This window comes from Maniola hyperantus, chromosome 4 (assembly GCF_902806685.2).
Source record: "Maniola hyperantus chromosome 4, iAphHyp1.2, whole genome shotgun sequence".
NCBI lineage: Eukaryota > Metazoa > Arthropoda > Insecta > Lepidoptera > Nymphalidae > Maniola > Maniola hyperantus.
The window spans coordinates 16,722,911-16,740,392 of NC_048539.1; the positions used below are offsets into that span (position 1 = coordinate 16,722,911).

Genomic DNA, 17,482 nt, shown 5'->3' on the forward strand with positions numbered 1-17,482 from the left:
AATAGGCACCTAATGTAATGAAAGTCTTTTAAGAAGATCAAAACTTTTCTCCTACAGCCATCTGTAAGTACCCAAAAAACTTCAATCGGGCCTAAAAAGGGCTGTCAAAGTGCTAGTAACAGAATTGTGAGCTGAAAATTGTCTGAACATTTACGAAACGACGTCTCCGGCCGTTGGGAAACTTGAGACATCGAGAAAAAAGCGTCTGGGAAATAAACGTTTAGGGCTTGAGTCGTTTATTGGGCGGTGAAAGGTTTCCTTTGTCGGGTATTATTGAAAAAGAGACAGTGTTCAAATTCACGCAGGTGTCTGGAAACGCAGACATTAGGTATATCGCTATATATCGGTCTGGAAAGGTGACTGAAATCGTTTTCATTTTTTACTTTTTAGGGTTCCGGGTTTTCTGCTTCTCGCCTCAGAATCATCAACGCCAGCGTGGTCGGCCGAGGCGACGTTGGCGTGATGAATTAGATGACTTTACTGTTACGTGGCCTGAAGAGGCACGAAATAGGAAATGGTGGAAGGATCGGAGGGAGGCCTTTGCCCAGACGTGGGACAGCACAGGCTGATTTAGATTAGATTAGGGTTCCGTACCTCAAAAGGAAAAACGGAACCCTTCTAAAATCACTTTGTTGCCTGTCTGTCTGTCAAGAAACCTACAGGGTACCCGTTGATCTAGAATCATAAAATTTCGCAGTTAGGTAAGTCTTATAGCAAATATAAGGGGAAAAACCCGAAAACCATGAATTTGTGGTAACATCACACAAAATAAAACTAATAATTATTATACTATGTATTTTCAATTCTCGAAGTAAGATAACTATAATATATTAAGTGGGGTATCATATTAAAAAACTTTACCTGTGCATTCTAAAACAGATTTTTATGTATCATTGTTTTTGAATTATCGTACAAAATATCAAAAAAATACGATTGTATTACGGAACCCTCGGTGCGCGGGTCTGACTCGCACTTGGCCAAGTTTTTATTCCTTGTATTAGTATTATGGTTAGCAATATTTTTCTAAATAAATTTTATCAACATTTGACGTTATCAAAACGCTGAGAAGTCAAAGCTTCGCGTGCACCACGCCACGAACAAACCAGTCCTCATCATTTGCATTTTGTTCACATCGTATCGCACACGACACCTCCCGGCCCGTTACCAGTTCACATCGTATCGCACACGACACCTCCCGGCCCGTTACCAGTTCACACTCCGTCTAGACATTTCGACCAGCAGCTAACCCTAGTGCGAATTTGTTCATTTTAAAACCTTTTTTTTTAAAGTTTTTAACTTTTAAGTTTGACTTGTTCGTGTGTTGGTTTCTACACGGCATCGTCCCGGAACGCTAAATTGCTTGGCGGCACGGCTTGTGGGAACTAGCCACGGCCGAAGCCTCCCACTAGACCAGACCAGAAATTTAGAAATTCCAAACCCCTGGCAGGAATCGAATCCGGGACCTCCCACTAATATGACCACTGCGCCAGAGAAGTCGTCAAGATTAGGAGTTTCGAGGCAACAAATAAACAAACATAGACGGCAATCGCAGACAGCCACGTCCCACTCCGTTAACAGTTCACATACCGTCTAGACATTTCGACCACCGAGAGGGAGAGTGGGAGAGTGCTTCTCCCTCTTGCGCAAAACATGCGCAGAGGACATAACAACAGGTGGCCAGGGGGTGGGGGGGGGGAGCCTCAAGGTCGCGGAAGCGTCTGCTAACATATCAATGTATAAGCTATACGTTATGGAAGATATATTGATATTGATCAGCGAAATAAATGTTTCGCTAGATGCGGCGCTTCGTAGTAAGAACTAGTGATGTTCCGGATATCCGAGAAAAAAGATCCGTGTCTTTCGTTTCTTTTTTGGCTGATCTTTTACCCTATTAATTTTTAATAGGTACATAGATTAAATTCAATTTTTAGGTGATTAGGTAGCAAAAAATATTACCTATTAAATAATTCCACAACTAACGACAAACAAACACAAATGTTATTGCTGCTCAAGTCACACTAAGTTATAAACAAAACATAATTAATCTATGAGAAAAACTCGCGCAATGCAAGACGAAACATGTCCTGCCACGCAAAGCGTCAAGTGGCGTCAACTATCGTTTCAAGGTCACGCGCACCGACGCCGATTGAGTAAGAAAGGTAAGAACCGTATCCGTATCCGTATCCGCGGATCTTGATGCCAATGATCCGTATCCGCGGATCTACATTTTTAATGATCCGACACATCACTAGTAACAACATGTTCCAACGAACATCGGCGTCCGCACTCCTGTCAATCGTAATCCGTTTTAGACGCAGGCCGATTGTAAGAAATAAACTTGTGCGATAAACACGACACACTCGACATCAAGACACAACCACTAAGGGGGTCAAATAGGGGTTTGAAATTTGTGTAGTCCACGTGGAGGAAGTCGCCAGCATAAGCTAGTAAAATAATAATTCTAATAAGAACGGCGACGCACTGACGTGTGTATATGACACGATCCATTTCAAGCTACTTTACCTTTTGTCTGTTCTAACTTATCTATGTGCAAAGAAATTTTAAGTTTAGGTAATTAATTATAACAATTACAAATTGAAATGGTACCCAATTTGTATAAATGATTTGAATTTGAAACGGACTGCGTCTAATGCGGATTACGATTGACAAGAGTGCGGACGATGTTCGTTGGAATATGTTGTTACTATGAAGTGCCGTATCTAGTAGAATATATACATCACGGTGTATAATCTATGTGGAAGATGTATATTGATATTGATTATATCATTTTTGGAGACTTGGGGACTTCGATAAGTAAATGATTTAGAAACCTGCCTTATCGTCGACTTACGGTGTACCTCCTTGAGTATACAGGGTGCGTTTGTAATGAACCGGGCAGAGTATAGACTTGCGTTTCGTCCAATCAGATTATGGAAAGACTAGCTAATACCCCCGACTTACCTCGAGTGGAGTTTTTATAAATCGGTGACAAGGTGGAATTTTTAAAAAACCTGAAACAAGTATTGGGGACATGGTAGACATGGTCCCCTTAACCATTTCTATGAAACCACCCATTTTCCATGGATATAATTTAAAAAACGACTGACTTTATGTAATATTTCAGGGGGGAATTACCGAAAATCCTTTCTTAGTGAGTGCCTACGTCAAATAAAACCCAAGTGCGAGTCAGACTCGCGCACCGGACAGACGGACAGATAGACAGACAGACAGACAAGGAAGTTATCCTAGGGTTCCTATTTTCCTTTTGAGGTATAGAACCCTAAAAAGAGACTACTGGCAAAATTTCAAGTTTCTAACCCCAGCGCGGCCGTGATAAAATTATTCTAGGTATCAAAAATATTATTTTGCCAATATCAAATATCAATATGTAATCAAGTAAAGCTGAAATAAATAACTCCCAGAGGTAAGACAAACAAACCATTTGTTCTTGTATAATATTAATTTTCCTAGAATACCGTTTCGACCTCATATTTCAAGTTCTAAAAATAAATCATTCTCAAAGACCTTTTCTAAATATTTAATTACATTTTCTCTACTACATATAAGTAGGTACCTAAAATATATAATATTTTGTACGAACAACCTAGCTGCTTAGGTCTACTATAGTAAGATACTTCGATAAGGTAGTTGTACCTTACCTTATTCAGAGTTCTGTGGTTGTATCACTTTACGCTTTCAAGCGTTGTTGCTAGATAACGTTATTTGTCAACAATTGTAGAGTCTTTTTTGACAAATAACAACGTTGCTAAGTAACTTATCGACAGATGACAGATAGATTGATTTTATGAATTTCGGTCGTTAGCAACTCAACAGTCCGCTAAACAAAGTACCTACTCTGCTACGAAGCTACGATGCCGCGTAGCGACCTTTCGAGTTTCACGCATCTTTCAGCTATTGTGGCTCTAGTTATTACAGTTGTTTCATTTAACGTAATTTATCTCAGCAAGTATTTGAGGATCGCATTAGTTTGTTTACTTCGCAAATTGTTACAACGTTTAAACATACGATACGAAGTTGCCTGGATGCAACCGGCTGAGCTTTCAGTTGCCCACAAAATGTGTATTGTTACATATTGTAACTTTTTATGATTTGAAAAGAGCAACTGCTAAGTTTCTTGCCGGCTCTTCTCAGTAAAATCTTCATTCCTATCACCTGTGGTAGTCATAGACGTTGCATAGTATATGTGCGGATTAATAGAGTTCACACACATTTGAGAACATTTTAGAGAACTCAGGCATGTGGGTTTCCTCGCGATCTTTTCTTTTTGATATTGAGATAATATCTACTAAGTAGTTGTTTTTAAGAAACTAGCGCTAAATTGTTCAAAACAAAATGAATGCGATTCATCATCCATACGATTTTCGGTTTTCATTCGAACTCCATATCGGATCACATGGTATGGAAAATCTCTCACCGGATTTGATTAAAACTCGTTGTTCCTCCCGGTCAATCTGTGTGCCTTGTTTTGTGTATAGTTACAATTAATATTCATGTCCTATTCATTACAATTAATATTTATGTCCTATTCATTATAATTAATATTTATGTCCTATTCATTATATTTTTATTTTTTTTATTTTTTAATATTACAATAAAACTTAAAGCTAGCCTTATCTAATTACTATATAAATCATGACCGCGTGGAATGGTGCCAAGAATACTGGCTGCATTTCCACGCTGGACAGCCAGGCTGATCCGTTGCGCAAAAAATGAGCCAGCCCTTCTGTCACCAGATGAGGCTATTAATCGCGGTGAAATGTCTCGTAAAAAAATTTTTGCACTAAGACTCCATGGCCCCAGGGTCTCCACGGCAAACGGCACAAAAATGTAACTCTCTATAAGAGAGGCATACTTGCGCCGCTTGCCGTTTTCAGCTGTTTCTGCTGCGTATATAGTTAATTATAATTTCATTATATAATTATATAATTAATATTCAATATTCATTATATAATTAATATTCATTATAATTAATCTCTATATATAAAAATGAATCGCTGAATGTGTTGCTGATCGCAAATCTCGAGAACAGCTGAACCGATTTCGCTAATTCTTTTTTCATAATATTCCTTGAAGTTTGAAGTACGAGGATGGTTCTTACGGAGAGAATTTTTTTTTAAAATTCCCGAAAAATAATCGACCATTAGGCGGTACGAAGTTCGCCGGGGCAGCTAGTAAGTAACAAATGAAAATAATACTTTTTAGAGCAAAATATATGAATAGCAATGGTGTCCGCAATTTTCTTCTAATTTCTTATCTACCAGCTTCGTCCCAGCTTTGCTCACCTGGAAGTTCTGAAAATCGAGGATAGAATGTCGAAAAATCATGAAATCCAATTTATTTCTTAAGTTTTGACCGAAATCTCAAATACCAATTTTTAACCGACTTCAAAAAAAGGAGGAGGTTATCAATTCGTCGGAATCTTTTTTTTTTTTTTTTTTTTTTTTTTTTTTTTATGTATGTTCCCCGATTACACGAAGACGCCTAGACCGATTTTGAAAATTCTTTTTTTGTTTGAAAGGGTATACTTCAAAGTTGGTCCCATTTAAATTTGGTGAAGATCTGATGAACATCTTCGAAGATAGATAATGGAACTCCTCAACGGATAAGAGTAAATTGCTCGCGATCAGTGTAATAGCTTAGTAAACAGTAGATTTTTAACCAGTCATAGCATAATTCCATGGGGCCACTAAAAATTGTGAAATAAATTTTTTTTACAAAAAAAACCTTTTTTTTACCTATATCTATAAAAAAAATTTACAAAAAAAATAAAAACCGACTTCGATACACAAACACTAAAAATATTATGTATACAAGAGTTAATATAGTTCCATAATAATATTTTTTGGGGTCGGTGCCAATGAGGTGCCATTGTGGAGTCTCATAAAAATATGAAGTCTAGACGATTCGCGCAGCTGAAGCTAATTGGCACCGGCACCAAAAAATACTATTATGGAACTATATTAACTCTTGTATACATAATATATTCGGTAATAAATTAAATTATTTTTCAATTTTTAGTGTTTGTGTATCGAAGTCGGTTTTTATTTTTTTTGTAAAATTTTTTTATAGATATAGGTAACTTGAAAAGTGTTGGATTGTCTTACATATATCCTATATTTATTCCCCTAATCTAAGGGTAGACCAACAATGTTCATGGGTGGCGGTAATCACTTAACATCAGGTGACCCGACCCGCCTGATTGTTTGCTCGCTATTAAAAAAAAGCCCGCGCTATCTTAGGCTGCATCATAGCATGCCAGCACTGCTGATTGCGCTCATAATTAGCCAAGGCAAAAAACCAAGCGCTAATCTATAAATCAATAAAGATATATAGATTTACTAATATTCGGTGTCTGTTTGTTGCAGTGGATGGAGAGCCCACGGCGTTAACGCTGGGCGCACGAGGCTCACTCAGCAGGGCGCTGCTACATGGGCTCCTGGCGCCTACGCCCGCACCTAGGCATCACCTTTACACGGCGCCTAACACGGGTGAGTCTATAACCTGTGCTTGTTACACTTTTTGGTACAGAATGTTAAAGAAAAATGAATAAGAAATAGATTATTAGAAGGAAAAAACCGGCCAAGTGCGAAAATCAGTTTTAGAATGCATCGATGGCGTCGAAGGCGTCCTGCGATACGGTGGTAAAAGGCATTTCACATTTTTAGGGTTCCATACCTCAAAAGGAAAAATGGAACACTTATAGGATCACTTTGTTGTCTGTCTGTCTGTCTGTCAAGAAACCTACAGGGTACTTCCCGTTGACCAAGAATCATGAAATTTGGCAGGTAGGTAGATCTTGTAGCTGACATTTGGGGAAAAATCTTAAAACCGTGAATTTAGGGTTAGATCACACAAAAAAAATTAAATTGTGGTCATGAACTAATAATTAGTATTTTCAACTTTCGAAGTGAGTGACTATATCAAGTGGGGTATCATATGAAAGGTATTCACCTGTACATTCTAAAACAGATTTTTATTTATTTTTATGCATCATAGTTTTTGAATTATCGTGCAAAATGTCAAAAAAATACGACTGTTGTACGGAACCCTCATTGCGCGAGCCTGATTCGCACTTGGCCGGTTTTTTTGACAAAAAGCAACGCAAAGCAACCTTAGTAAGTTACCTGCAGAGAAAAGAAAGATTGACTTGTATCTACCATCACATATCCGGCAATAATTGGGTTCCCACGAATCTGGGGAGTAAACGAAAGTCCCTTTCACAATAATTATTAATGTAACTTGAAACCGCTAGGATGCCGCTAGGCAGTGGCGTGCAGGTCATAGAGGCATAAATGCACTGCTTACCCTTATTGTTTTTAGCTCAATGCATATTTTTCATTATAACCTGCCAGTGAACAGGCTCCTACTTAACTAGTGCCTACCCTGGCTTCAAACCCTGTGCACGCCACTGCCACGGCTTACATTAAAAAAAATCTAGGTCATTTAATTCTAAAAAATCTGTAATCGGTCGAGAAGTTATGTTATTTGTCAAAAATCGTATGATATTTTTAGACAAATAACAACGTTGCTAAATAACTTATCGACAGATTAGAGATCCTTAATCTAAGTTAGAGACAGAATGATTTTATTAATTTGTGACGTAGGTATTTATTAAAGTTAACCGTCAGAAAACACCTATATTGCTTATCGGGGATTAATTGTGTATGTTTACTTTCCCTCCCCTTAAAAAAAGAATATTAGCCAATGATGACTAATATTCCCCTTTCCCCTCTAACTAAGCGTCAAGCTTGTGCTAGGAGTAGGTACAACGGGTTAGGTTTAAACCGGCGACCTATCGGATTTTATTCCGCTCCTCTAGAGCTATTGAGGCTCTTTAATCTCTTCTCATTGCGGCTAAATTTTAATATTTGTACCTAAAAACATGCATTAGTTGTAGGCTGAAGCATTTACACGAGAACAACAATGAGGCGAATGTGTCCCGCGGGAGCTCGCATGATAAAACTGTGTAATAAATAACGTAGATTGTTCTGTTTTGTAGTACATTGTAGCGTTTGTTAGATGAATGCCTGAACTTTGGCACTCTGCTGCTAAAATGTATACCACCTTCGTGGCTGAATTCCCATACTTACCATTTCGCCAAAGTAATAAAAGTATGTACTTACAATTTAAAAAATAGGTAAGTCGCGAATGAAAAAATACCTGTTTACATATTATTTATCCGGTTTTTTAATCCGGTAAGCATCCCTACTGGAACTGTTCCGTCGCTAATTTACATGGCAAAATTTTATTTAACCATATGATTACTAATGAATATGATGTATTTGCTCCTAGCACACCCACATTAATCCACTACGACAGTTCACGTACGCCTTCAACACCCGATGTAGTCGTGGCAAATGGTGTCCATGGCATCACAGACATGGAAGCCATAACCTGTCTATCCTCGAACCATCTTCCTATATTTTTCAATGTTAGTGGTACATTCGCTCGTAAATCTTTTAAAACATATAATTATAATAAAGCTGATTGGGTTAAATTCAGGAAGTATCTGGATCAAAACATTACCTTAGACTTACCTCCTCTTAAATCAGTAAGTGCAATAGATAGTAATATTGAACATTTATCAAATATTCTCGCCGATGCCCGGGATTATAGTGTCCCCGTGATATGTGTAGATAGTAAAATCAAGCTACCTCGTCGTATCAAGAAAATAATTAAAATTAAGAATGCCTACCGTAGAGCTTCCCTTAAAGAACAAAACTTATGTATGAAGAGATCGCTCCTTACCAAATTTAATAGTTTAAAATACAAAATTGATCAAGAAATACAAAAATTTAACGATAGAATATGGGACAATAAATTAGCTAAAGTTGACAATCCTTCTTCTGACTTGTGGCGACTAGTTAAATCCTTAAATCCTAAACCGAATACAATCCCACCACTTAAAGTTAGTGACGGTACTTTCACCTCATCAACTCAAGAACAATGTGATGTGTTGGCAGAGGCATTTCTTAATAACATGAACCTCACAAAACACTGGATAAGTGATCCTGAAACTGAACGATCAGTTGGTGAATCAATCACAGAACTCCAATATTTCAATATAGGTAAACTTGATAAACCTGTTAGACCGAGTCAGATACGCAAACTACTGAATAAACTTAAATCACGTAAGGCCCCTGGTATTGATGGATTAACCAACTGTTTACTTAAGAACATGTCGCAAAAATGTTTAGTCCTACTAACTAAAATATTTAACGGATGTTTAATGCTAGGGTACTATCCGTCCTCCTGGAAAATTGCAAAAATGATAGCAATTAAAAAACCAGGAAAAGATGCATCTTCTCCTTCTAGTTATCGACCCATCAGCCTTTTGCCTAGTCTGGGTAAATTGTTCGAATCCATCATTCTGATACGCCTTCAGATAGCTACTAATCACTTACTTATATCCGAGCAATTTGGCTTCCGTCGGACTCATTCGACCACGCAGCAGTTAGCTAGGGTAGCTGAGCATGTAGTTCATGGTATGAATCAAGGAAAGTGCACTGGCATGGTTCTGCTAGATATAGAAAAGGCCTTTGACTCGGTATGGATTGAGGGCCTATTGCATAAATTAATAGTTAACAACGTTCCCTTATCTCTTGTTAAGTTAGCCCAGTCATATTTGGTCAATCGCTCTTTTTCTGTACATATAGGCGATTGTAAATCATCATCTCAACTTACACCAGCTGGTGTGCCGCAAGGTTCCATTTTGGGTCCATATCTCTTCACACTTTTCATAAATGATATCCCTAAACAACCGCACACACATCTCGCCATATATGCTGACGACACAGCCTCGTATACTACCTCTGAGGACTGCGATCTTGTAATCGCACGTTTACAACTTTCCTTGGAGTTATTGAATAGCTTTTTTACGAAGTGGAAGCTAAAACTAAATTCTAATAAAACAGAAAGTATAATGTTTACTAGAAAACGCTCGGTTCCCACATCCACAATTAAAATAGATAATTACTCTATACCTTGGAGCCGTCAAGTTAAATACCTTGGTACAATAATCGACGATAAAGTAAATTGGTGCAAAAATATTGACAGTCTAATTCTTAAAGGAGCTAAAGCTATTAACGCATTACGACCAATACTCAACCGTAAGTCTAAATTAAGTTCTTGCACAAAGTTGAGAGTTTATTCCACTTTAGTGAGACCCTGTATAACTTACGCAGCTCCCGTCTGGTGTAGCATCACCGACAGTAAATATGCTAAACTACAGGTAATACAAAATAAAGCTATTAAAATAGCATATAATACACCTTTCCGAACTAATCTCAAAAAATTACATAATAGTATAAAATACCCTTTTCTAAAAGATTATATTTTTAAGTTATCCCACAATTTTTATATACGTAAAAACCCTACTCATCCAAATATGTTGATTTCATCAATCGGCAGAAGTAGACTCGGCACGTTATCGTTTGCCGATACATACAACAGGTATAGACTGCCCCATCACTATTTCCTCGGTGACTCATAACAGTGTGTCAGTACAAGCGACCGGTTAACGCAGCGCGTTGCCGATTCTGTAGCTCAGTTTTTCTACCTACCCGGCTTGTAAATAATAAGTAAAAATTTAATGCTTTTGGCGTCGTGTTTGTACTCTTTTTTTAAATTAAAATTATTGTTTTTCGTAGTAGTTAGACATAATAGCTTACTCCGAATATTGTTATAATTAGTTAGTTTAGTATCTGTGTGTTATAGCTCAAATATAATGCACATTATGATAATATTATGTTAGCGATAGGTAAATTAGGATCTAATTGTCTGTACACTACGTATGTAGATGTAGGTATATGTTTATAAAGGTGTTTAGCCTGTACAAACAAATATTTAATACTGTTGTTAGCAATAAGTTATCTTGAAAAACTGTTGCATAACTTTCTTTGTAATTATTATAAAAATAAATGACATTTAAAAATCAAAATCAATCAATCCGGTAAGTACATATTTTAATCCGGTTAGTATTAAATTGCATCCTACTAAGATTATTGTCGAAGGCTTAGGTATTTTTTTTTGAGTAAAATTAGTTTTGCATTTCTCTTTTGATGTAGGTACAATAAGGTAAATATTTCGTTCAATTCATTTCAAACCTGTGGTAGAGTAATTAAAAACAAACGTTTAACTATTTAAAAGATAGGTGGTATATTGGACAAGCTTTTTTGTATATTGTACCTATTGGATAATTTGTATATTGAACAAGTCTTGATAATTCAATAAAACCACAGTTCACGACAGAACGTTGAGGCTTCAACGTCACTGGCAGGCGTCAAAAATGTTACTACATTTGATGCAGCAGCCCAAAAGTAGGCCTATTTTTCTTTGATTTTACGTCACCATAGTCTATTTGACATATCGTCGATTCAGGATCAAACCGAGAGTTCTTCACTGTAGTTCACTGTAGTTCATTTCTCAGATACGAATTTTCCAAATACAAATTCGTAGGTACGTAGAATGTAGATAGGTAAAAAGGAAGAGACCTTGAAATATTCGCTAGCAAATTTTCCAATAGCACGCAAGGTTGGCTTACCTTTCATCCCGCTATTTTGATCCGGGTCGGACCCTTTGTCCCCGGCTCCCGAAGCCCGCCAAGGGGCACTTACAAGACCTAACGATATGACGTTAACAGGCGGGTAAGGGGCTGTACTGCTTTTTAGGGTTCCGTACTCGAAGGGTGCCAACGGGACACTATTACTAAGACTCCGCTGTCCGTCCGTCCGTCTGTCCGTCCGTCTATCATAGCCGTACCTATCTCGTGAACCGTAATGGATAGAGAATTGAAATTTTCACAGAATGTGTATTTCTATTGCCGCTATAACAACAAATAATAAACATTTCAAAATGGCCACCAGGAAAATTCAAAAAAAGTATTCTTTCTTGTACGATGGTACGGAACCCTTCGTGTGCGAGTCCGGCTCGCACTTGACCGACTTTTTATCGACTCGAATATTGCTACCTAAATATTTGACGTGATTCCTCTCGTCACTTACACTTTTACTCATGAAAAATTTCAAGTATTTCTCTAAGGGTCAAAGGTTGCTTTTTCAACCGACGAAAATAAGGAGGAGGTTCTTAAGTCGACACCTAATTTTTTCCCACCCTTAGGAGGGCGTTTTTTCTTTAAATGGACTTAACTTCAAGGTGTACTCTATCTAAAAAAAAAAAAAAAAATTACGCCAGTTATGTAGAAATCGACCCTTTTCTATCTCTATCGTACGTTGTTATTATTGAAAACTGGAAAAATCTTTACTTCGAAAATATTCAATAAAATTGATTTTTCTCAAATAAAATCTATACTTATTAATAAGACATCACAGATTCGTAATCTGCGCGTTTGGAACCCTCGTAGCTTTAGTTTTAAGTACTTAGTCATCATCTTACAAATTAACAATTTTGACCATCAGTAAGCGTACCATGTTACCTATTCTGAGTAAATAATTTGACTATGACTTTAATAAAGCATACAAAGAAATATTAAACGTTCATTTTGATTTACATAGATAAAAACTTGGTAGAAATATCGCTACAATCTTGGAAAATAACTCAATTTTGAAGTTATAGACAAAACAGAGCACAGGAAATTGATTTCGGAGTCGCAAGAAAGTAATGTATTTGAGCAAATAGTCTGTAGGTAGGTACGTAATAGTGGAATGTAATTTCCGACAAATCGCGCTGAAAGGACAAAAGATATTACTATAATATCTATGTACCTGTAATATAATGTATCCACGTATTTTAGGCACAGTATACAGAAGTCAGACTCCAATATTTATGCGACATTATCTTTGCTGAAAATATATTTCTTAGGCCAAAATTCGTCTTACGCTCATGTCGCGTCATAAAGTGCACTTTAGAAGGGCAAATAGACATATTGGCACCGATTCCGTTGTCTTTCTCTAAACTAAATTTAGAGTATCTGCATCCTTTTCTTTTTAACAATGCTAAAAAGGGACAGAACATGAACTTTACATTTAAAGACTCTAAATTTAAGTGCACGCTACAAATGTAAACAGTAGGCTCGCGCCTAAAATCACGGGTTTTACCATCTAAAAATTTTTAAAACTGTGAAACTGCGTCTGTCTTTTTCATGTTACATTAGTAAGAAGAGGATGCGAACACTCTAAAATTAGGTTGTGCTCAGCATCAGTACCACTGCTTATATTGTTCCGTTTTCCGGTATAAAATGTAGCCTATGTCACTCTCCACGTATTTAACTATATCCATGCAAAAAATAACATCGATCAGTTGCTCCGTTGCGACGTGATTGAATAATAAACCAACAAACAAACATACTTTCGCATAATTTATAATATGGGTAGTAATTATGTAGGAATAATATTTTCGTTAATGTCGTGGGTACTCCATTGAAAACTTTCCATGTTAAGAAATATTATGTTTAAAAAATAATCCGTAATTTTTCTCAGAACGTCTCTAACCTAAATCGTCAGACATAAAGCTTGAAAATAGTATAATACATAATATGTATGAAAAGTTTTGTTAGACGCATAGGTATTTGTCTTACGTCTGCTCCCGCCTTAAGCCCAGCCCGACATATCTAGGTCCTTGAGCGAGATTACATAGCCCACAGCCTACCTACGTTATATACACAGGTTATATAAGTATATAGTAGATATATAACGGCTTTATACCTAGCGGTTTCTGAGCGCCGTCATATATTTTTGGCATGCCTACACAGACTACAAGAAAAATAGATGGTCCTCGTGACAACGTGTTATTCAAAGCGAGTATAATTTGTATGTAGGTACCTTTTTTATTTATTCATATAAGCCTGTGATTGTTTTTTATCGTTCGTTTAATGGTTTTTAATAGAATCCCACTGCTGGGCAATGGCCCACAGTTCTTCTTCCAATCCTCTCTATTTTGGGCTGTTCGGAATCAAAGTTTTCCTGTGTTACCAGCCTTCCTTGCTCCCTTTTCCCTATATTTATATCCCAATATTTTTGCCCCATTGTTTTCCTTATATACTTACCTATAAATATAAACGCAGAAGTTTTTTTTTCAATCATGACTTCTTGAATCAAACTTTTTTTCGTGAAATTATCTTCTCCGGCCGATTTTTATGTTTTGATAAACGTTTTTCTATCTTTTTCCGCTAATCTGCGCATATCTATAATTCACATAATATAGAACCGCTAAACCCGTTATGACACGCTGTTCAAACGGTTGCTAACCGTGAATCTGAGGAATTTCGGTGCTTTTAGATGTGCTAATATCATATACCTTTTTGCCAACAGTCCACATCTTTAAAAATATAAAATACCTAAGTAGTATGCAATGTTTTCACCACAACATCTAAATGTGTAAACAAATGTGGATGTATGGGGTATCGTTAGAATCCTTACATCATCCCGAGTGGCTCTAAATTAAAAAAAACAACATGGCGCCTAACGAAATAATAGGTTCCGCGACTTCACCTGCGTGAATATCGATTTTTTAAACTACAGAGGGTACTTTTTGATTTTCTGGAATAAGAAGTACGTAGCCTATAAATAATATGTTCAACTACATGTCCGTTCCCGGGATGTAGGCTAACTCGGTACCTGTCAAAATCAGTTAAACCGGCGCACCTTGAAAAGCTAGTAGAGAGACAGACAGACACACTTTCGCATTTATAATATTAGTATGGATTACGTAAACTCGTGAAAACCTGTCTCAAATTCCCAACTTCCTTCGGCGGTGTTCCCTTTAGATTACAACATGGGGTTATTCAAGGCGCGGACCAGCAATTTCCTAAAAGGCCGGCAACGCATCGGCTCGGCGGTTCCTCTGGTACTGCAAATGTTCATGGGCGGCGGTAATCACTTAACAGCAGGTGACCCGCCTGCTCGTTTGCTCGCTATCTCTTTAAAAAAAACTTCCAACATCTAAAAGTCGCACAATCATTCGCCCCCATTAACGCTTTCGATAGAGATCGCGTCAAAACAAACGGCACGGCCGGCGGAGGTAACGGCATGAAAAATTCATAAAGAACAAAGAGGAAGTGCGGGGCAATCGATACCCTCAGCTGATCCCTCCCAATGTCAAGACCGCGCCGGCCGCCGCCCCCGGCCCACCCTCACCCGACACGCACACCACGTCACCATTCACGCACAACAACACACACACACACCGAGTTGCGTAACACTCCTTTATCACTCAGTTCGGTTGGTTCGGTCTTGTTCGACACTTTTATCACATTTTTTGCTTTTATAAAACTAAAGCCTCGATAGCTCAACGGTTAGAGGAGCGGACTGAAAACCGAAAGGTCGCCGGTTCAAATCACACCCGTTGCACTATTGTCGTACCTACTCCTAGCAGAAGCTTTACGCTTAATTGGAGGAGAAAGGAGAATATTAGTCTGCAATTAACTTGGCTAATATTCTTTAAAAAAAACTATTATGCATAAAAATAAATAAAAATCTGTTTTGGAATGTGCAGGTAAAGCCCTTTCTAATACCCTACTTGGTATAGTAAGTAATCTTACTTAAATTTTTTTTGTGATGAAACCACAAATTCACGGTTTTCGGATTTTTTCCTTTACTAGTGCTATAAGGCCTACCTAACTAGGCCTGCTAAATTTCATGATTTTAGGTTAACGGGAAGTACCCTATAGATTTTTTTGACAGACAACAGACAGACAACAATGTGATCTTATAAGGGTTTCTTTTTTCCTTTTGGGGTACGGAACCCTAAAATGTATCCCTAATAATAAATAATGCAACTTTCACTTTCTCCAACCCTTCAATGACGTCAGCCTGTGCAGATGGTCAAGGGAGCTACAATGTTGCAAAATGTGCAAAATGTGCAATTTCACACAACATCCCAAACTAACCCTTCGCTGCCCATGTGGGTGGATTATACCCAAATTGCACAAGGCGACGGAAAGTTTAATTATTATTATTAATAGTAATAATATTAATTTATTTTTCATAAAGGGTTGGTACTCGCCTTTGTCCACTTTTGACAGCTTTGATATATTGCTCCATGGTTCATTACGTCACACGGTGTAAGTATTTATTTTGGGACCTAATGTTGTTCAAGTATTATTACATTCATAAATTACATTTCAGACATAAACTTTACGTAGAACCAGTCTTGCGTGCAGATTTTCAACCCTTTGTAGTAGATGTGCTTTCAAAATTATCCATTTAATTCCTTAAGTCCAGCTAAAAATCAACTAATTATAAGTCCCGCAAATAGTTATTGCGCTGGAACCATGTCTCATTAACATCGAAATGACGTCATTTTGACGTTAGCCGAAATAAAAATATACCATTAGCTCGAAATTTCAATCTAGTGCTGACGGCAGTAAAATGGCGGACACGCGCATTAGCAATTTGCGGAATAACTTCTAACTTTTACGCAAACAAAGAAGAAAAAAAAGTTAACCCATAAGAAGATTTAACTGGATAGCGAAGTTTGTATACGCATTAGTTATCAATACCAATACCAGCCTAAAAAAACTTAACCACCACCTTCTTTTCGGTATTTAGGTTATAAAGCATCTCAGTTACCTTAAACGTTCACGAGGTAATCTGATATTTAGTTAAATTTGTACAGACATTATCACACTGCAAAAACTGGCACATTTAACCCAAAAACGTCGGCACTACAAAGGGTAACCCTTACACTGCACTGGGTCGATTCGACCGATCCTAACCAAACAATCGAAGCGCAGATGCTTGCACACATTGCACCATTTTTGCCTCGAAACATTTGGTTTTTATGCAAAAATGGGTTATGCTGCACCTTGCGCTGAAAATCCCTGCGTCATATTACCACAATAGATCAATATACCATCTAATCTGTCACTCATCTCTTTCTATCCCATGTTGCATCTCTGTCCCTTTTGTATCGACCCAGTTTCCTTCGCTGACACTTTGAAATTAGAATGTCACGCGTGGGTGCGCAAACGCAACTCATTGTTAGCGATTATGAATGAGATCTATTCGTAGTTGAAAATCGGAGCGTTTCAATGCATAAGTAATATATAACAGTGTGCAAAAACTATCGTACCTAGTTATTCAGCTTCAACAACATATTGAGCTAATACATTAATTATGATTAGTCCTGCATAGTGAAGGGTCTTTGATGATATACATATAGTATAGTAGCATATCTGTACTTATACACAAATATTATAAAGAGATAAAATTTGTTAGTTTCTAGGCTCATATGTAGGGGTAATCTCCGGCGACCGTCGTCAGCATCAGGATTCAAAAATTATGGGATCACCACGGAAGCTTCTTCAGTTTATTAAAAAAAACAGATCGGTACAAAAACCTTGAAAAAATCGGTGTACATTAACAAAAAAACGGACTGAATTGAGAAACATCTCCTTTTTGGAAGTCGACTAAAACACATTAAATAGAGTTAAATATTATCAGTTAAGTAGTATGTACATATTCAAACAAGTCTTTAAAAATATTACATAAGATCGAAGTGACCA

The 17,482-nt window shown here is 37.3% G+C and overlaps 1 protein-coding gene across 7 annotated transcripts in view; it reads left to right on the top strand.

The window, feature by feature from the left end:
• The window catches only part of Eip74EF (Ecdysone-induced protein E74), a 338,704-nt gene that overhangs the window by 266,347 nt on the left and 54,875 nt on the right, over positions 1–17,482 (top strand). For all 7 annotated transcript variants that reach the window (XM_069498007.1, XM_069498008.1, XM_069498006.1 and 4 more), the window contains one exon: positions 6,387–6,509. In XM_069498007.1, coding sequence (XP_069354108.1) covers positions 6,387–6,509 — 123 coding nt within the window. The remainder of the gene's footprint in view (positions 1–6,386; positions 6,510–17,482) is intronic.